General features: G+C 45.2%; 1 protein-coding gene across 2 annotated transcripts in view; it reads left to right on the top strand.

Annotated features, from left to right (window-relative positions):
- Positions 1-6: 6 nt before the first annotated feature.
- The window catches only part of KLHL12 (kelch-like family member 12), a 22,979-nt gene continuing 17,516 nt past the window's right edge, over positions 7-5,469 (top strand). For both annotated transcript variants that reach the window (XM_009320366.1, XM_009320365.1), the window contains exon 1: positions 7-23. In XM_009320366.1, the coding sequence (XP_009318641.1) occupies positions 9-23 (15 nt within the window). In that variant the 5' untranslated portion in view covers positions 7-8. The remainder of the gene's footprint in view (positions 24-5,469) is intronic.

Here is a 5,469-nt window from a genome sequence, read left to right as displayed (position 1 = left end):
TCTGCGCCATGTTCACCAGCGAGGTCGGTGCGCCCCGAGACCGCGGGCTGCCGCCGGCCCTGGGTGCTCCGCGGGTGGAGGAGGCCGGGCCGCCCACTGCTCGGGCTGCTCTCCATTAAGCTGCTCAGCAGCTGGGCCTGGATCCCCCCCGTGGTGGCCCAGGATCCCCCCATGGTGGCTCTAGATCCCCCCCCGTGATGGCCCTGGGTCTCTCTAGAGCCCCTCGTGGTGGCCCAGGATACCCTCATGGTGGCCCTGGAGCCCTCTGGATCCTCTCCCGGTGGCCCTGGATCCCCTTGCGGTGATTCTAGGTCTCCTCATGGTGGCCCCAGAGCCCTTTATCATGGCATGGTGGGAGCTGGGACCGTGGCTGCAGATGGGGCCGTGGTCCTGAATCATTGTCTGCTGCGTGACCAGCGGGTGCACCTGCGAGCTGCCAGGCTGAGCTGGCAAACGGGAAGGCTCTGATACGTTTGCTGGTTTTTCTAGTGGTGGTTTATGGTCTTCGTGCTTCTGGGCATCTTTCTTGGCAAGGGTGCCAGGCCTAGTGCAAAGCCGTGCGAGCCGTGGTGTGTGCCTTAGACCGGGTGGTGAATTAAGGTAGCCCTTTAAAACTGAAATGGAGGGTATTTAACTCATGTTCTGGTCTGTGTTTCGCACTGGCTGATCAGCTGGTACGTGCTGGGTTGTGCCGTTGCTCTTGCGGAGCGGAGGCAACCTCTAGCACTGGGGTTGGGGGGACACTATAAGCCCCTGTTGCTGTACTCGGCAAATCTCGCTTGTGAGGACCGTTGCTCTCACAGTACTTACAGTATTGACTTGCACGACCTGCATGCTATTTTTCTGAATCACTGAAAGGTAATATTTGAGCTAAAGCTAGCACTCATTCGCATTGTTTACGAGATGCTTTGCCTGCCTTTGTCTTTTATAAGTTTGAATCCATTTTTGTGGCTTTTCTTACAGAAGGTGCTTTCCTTATCCTAGCAACTCCCCATTAGCAGGGAGAAAAATTACAGAGCAGCTGAAAGGTCCTAAAGACCTCCCTGCTAGCCCAGTAGTCCTTGCAGGAGAGAATAATTTTCTTTGTTTTATCCAGCAGTGAACACTGTTGGCAGAGCTGTCTGTGCGCCTGCTTCTTTCAGTGCTGTGTCGGGTGAGCAGGTGTCATAGTTTTTATAGTCCTGTGCAAAACAACCAAAAAAAGACATATGTGGTCTGACCACATACCAGTATATTTTCTGTCTATGTCTTCATGAAATTTGTAAATTTTTCAGGTTTGTGCTCTTTCTCTGCATAAAGGAAATGTAATTTAAAAAAAAATACACAAAGCAAATTCAGTCCCTGGAGGCCGAAGTTCTGTGTTTACCGGTAGCTTCAAGGAGCACAGCAGTACAGCAGACTGTCTCTGCTTCTTTGTGTTTGCTTCTACGTTCCTGTCAGTGCTTTTGACTTCCTGGACTTTATCGAGGCAGTGTACAGAGATCCGATCACTCTGTGTGCTACAGAACGTTCTTTGTGGCTGCTAACAAAGGCTGAGGATTGGTATACTTTGGATCTAAGCTGAGATCGTCTCTCCTTCCTTCTTTATACTCTCATTTTGTAACATTGTAGTGACCTTAATTCGTAGATGTAATTCTTCCTAGAAAAATAAGTGCACCCAAGTGCCCAGTGGCCACGATTGCTCGATCTCTCATGCTCCCAAATTGCCGCTGTTTTAAGGGTTTTACTTCTTTTGCTTAGTTTGTATTTCTTCCAAATTTGCTTTTTCCTATGGAAACCCCAAAATGGCAAACCTGCCAAGCGGCACACACAATTACCGAGTGTTTGTGGGAGAGCGTTCTTTCCAGGAAATGGCAGCTTGGTAAGCCTCAAAGTGGACCTGCTTCCTACGTGTGTCAATGACAAGTATGTTGGTGAGCATCGAGAGACAGCATTTGGTTGCTCTCCAAACACTTGTGGGTACAGAGTGTTTTGGTCACGGCTGTAACTTGAGGGAACTCAAAATGCCGGGTTGCGTAATGGACTAACAGTCCTGCGAGGGCTTCCTTTGCATTTCATCGCTCGTCAGCTGTGAATTTGGGGACTACTTGGCTAGCTGTAATGTGTGGCTTTTGTCAGACTTGGGCGACACAAGGCGTTGTTCAGAACTGATCCCTGGGTTATGTCCACTGTCGTTCATGATGTTACATCTGTGCATGGCCAGTGTAGCACTGAGACCGTCATCAGAGATTATCATCACGAAGAACTGCATTTGCCAGTCCCTGTGTCTCTAGTTTCCTTCCTTCTCTCACTTCTGTCTTTAACATTTACTGTAAAAAGTTCTGTCTTACTTAGTATTAATTTCTTCCCATTTTCTGTTCCCATTTTCCAGAATGAGGAGAAGCCGCTGATCACGTGTTGAACCGCTGGCTTTTGACAACAGTTTTCTCTGCCCCTGTGCTGAGTAGTGTGGGAAAACTGAAACGCCCATCAGTTTTACCTACAGGGTTCTTCCTTGCAGTGAAAATTGAAGAGCAGTTTTAGCAAATGCTCCCCTGGATCCTAGTTTTGCACTGGCATTTCTGTCTTTGTTTGGACAAGTTAGCCTAACGCGAGATACGTTAAGAGCTGATCATTGGCTCCACGTCAGAAAGAAACTAGTCTGTCTTCTCTTGGAGGGTATGTTCTAGAAATTGAAGGGGTTTTTTTTCCCCTAGAACATGGAGAAATAGTCTTCTTATTCTGAAAATAAACAACTTCTGTTTCCAGGTTCTTACATGGTCATCTTCACTGTACTGTGAACACCTTCCAGAACGCGGTGAGCCACGTATTAGCACTGTCATGCCAGCATTTCTTTTCCCCTATAGGTGAGAAGAAATTGGAGGGGTTTATTACAACATACTTTTGTGTATCTGCATTAGTGAAGGCAAAAACAAGAAGTGGCCTTAGATAAGAAAGTGGTTCCAAAATTTTAGGCCCATTCTCCTGCAGAATGAGTTGCATGATTTATGGATGGAATGGGAGACAGCAACATCATGTTTCACACCTGCAGCCCCTGCCTTAAGGCTTTCAGCAACTTAGGCGTCCTGGGGTAAAACTCCTGATGTCTCCAAGTGACTCTCCTTAACTATGGGAACGTGTTTCCCTGGATAGCTCCAGTTGATTTCTGGATCTGTACTGCTGCATACTTTTTATGTCATGTTAGAAATGTGCTTGTATTAGGGAGTATCAATCCCTTATCGCTTTACTTCCTGCTGGTTAGCAGAACTCTGATATTAAACAACAAAGGGGGAAACTAATCTGAAATTCTAACAGCAGAGATGCAGAGAAATGTCTCGTACCACTAAACACCTGCGAAAGGAAAGCTGCTTGTACTGTTTTGATTAGCATTGTATGACCATAATTTTGCCTTGTTTCTGAGTCCAAATATGTGGATGTATTGATAAAAGAGGGACGCTTTGTCCCAACAGCACAGCACTGAGCACTGTATACAGTTCTCAAACACTGCATATGCAGTCTGGAGCTACAGCTCAGAGACTTCATGGGATGTTCAGAATCAAGTTGTCTCCACTCTGAGATCCTTCTCAAAGGTATGATGCTAGGTTCCCAAGTTATTCTGCATCACATACATTGTGTGAACTTACTTGGAATATTTTCTTCCTTCCAAGCAATCTTAGCACGTGAGTAAACTGTGAGCCAAATAACAACCAAGTAGTGGAGTGTAGCAGAAGTACAAGGGAAGCAGGAGGTGATTATCTGTACAGTATTAGTGTTGTCCCCATGGTTTGTGTTTTGTATAAAGAGAGTATGTGCATGGCTGATTATTGAATATTGGTTGTGGGGACAGGAGCTTCTTCACCAGCTCCAAGCCGATCTGTGAAGAACAGATGTCTACAGCTTCTACCTGATGCAGTGTAATACATTACCAGCAGGTCTGGTGCCCTTGTAATCTCCTGTCAATAGATGTTTGTAACTTCTTATCCTCTTTCTTCTATGTATGTATGGTCTACATCTCCATTTGCTATCTATTTACATCTCTATTTGTTAGAAACATATGAACATCTGGTCTGATCAGTTCTGACCTTTGGTGACATCTGTGGCCTTTATCTGTTGTACCAAAGAGCTTAGTCTTGTTTTGGAAATGTTTTGCCTAGCCCAAGTTAGGAACTCATTTTAGCTTCTAAATGCAATGCATGGCTTGTCATACAGCAGGTCAGACAAGGTAATTTGCTGTTCCTTTCTGACTCGGGATGCCATAAAGTTTGTTCACTGTGTCAACAGAGTTGAAAGGCCTCTTCCCTCAAATTACTTCAATTATCACCATTACCTCCTGTGTTTCTCTTCTCTACTGTGAAGTCTATCTCTCTGCATCATAGAAATGGCTCAGTCTCAGCAGAGACATTTCTTCCCTTCTGCTGCTGTGTCATCAAATGCCTCTGCAGGAATATCCTTGACTGCTCTTATTTTCTCTACTTCTGTATTACCTCCTTTTTCCCCAGCTGTGGCAGATTCTAAGCCAAGTGATCATGCTTTGATCATGCTTTCTGTTCACTGAGTCTCTGCTCAATCTGTCTGTAACCGGCTTCAGGCTCATTGTTGGCAAGAAAAGCCATGGGCTTTCACCTGAATCGCGCTTGCACTGATACTGACTACTCTTCAAAAGTCATGGGGAAAAAAGGTTGGTTTTGCAGCATGCTGCATGGAGACATCCTTCTGTTGAGGTCCATTCATGCTGATGAGCTTGCAGCTATGTGCAGGGTGTGATTAGTGAGTCCACCTGCTAGCCCATTGTTCATGAATCATCAGATGCTGTGCCAGCAGCTTTGTGATGGATGCATTGAACCACAACGCTGATGCTTTGTGAAATATAATCTCAGTTTTGTACCTACAGAGGTGCAAATTTGGTGGATTCGCAGAATTTACTGTTCCCAAAGATTGGCTGTTGAGAGGGTTAACATTCCTTGGAAAAAATAATTATTCCAAAATTATGTATCTTAGAGGTCATAAAATGGTCAGGGGACAAAGTCAGCATTGTATCAGTACCATCACTGTATGTACTATCATTTTACTTTCAAATGTTTAAGCTAAACCTACATTTAACCTTTAACTCTGAACTTTCTGGCCTATAAGTAGTCATTCTTTTTAGGAACCTTCACCATAAGCTTGCAGAATGGATCAGGAATCAAACAGTTACAAAAGATTTTTGTTTGGTTTTAGAGCGGAGTGGTGAGGTGGGGACTCCATGTAAACTGCAGCGTGTCATACGCATCCAGCCCAGGGAGGAAGCCCCCTGAGCTGTTCCTTGTAGTAAAGCTTGGAGTTACTGCATGGAGGAGAGAGTTTAGTTGTCTTGCACAAATGACGCATGTAATTTCTGCTATCTCTAATCTCAGCTTGCTGGTTTTACAATGCAGTTGTAAAACTGTTGTATGGATCGTCCTCCCTATCCATAATGAACTTTGTCTCTTTTACTCACCCTGTAAGTGAATT

The sequence above is a fragment of the Pygoscelis adeliae genome, unplaced genomic scaffold (genome assembly GCF_000699105.1).
Source record: "Pygoscelis adeliae isolate BGI_AS28 unplaced genomic scaffold, ASM69910v1 Scaffold343, whole genome shotgun sequence".
In the NCBI taxonomy this organism is placed as follows: Eukaryota; Metazoa; Chordata; class Aves; order Sphenisciformes; family Spheniscidae; genus Pygoscelis; species Pygoscelis adeliae.
The sequence above is the reverse complement of the archived record's forward strand: the minus strand, read 5'-3'. Positions and strand labels throughout refer to the sequence as shown.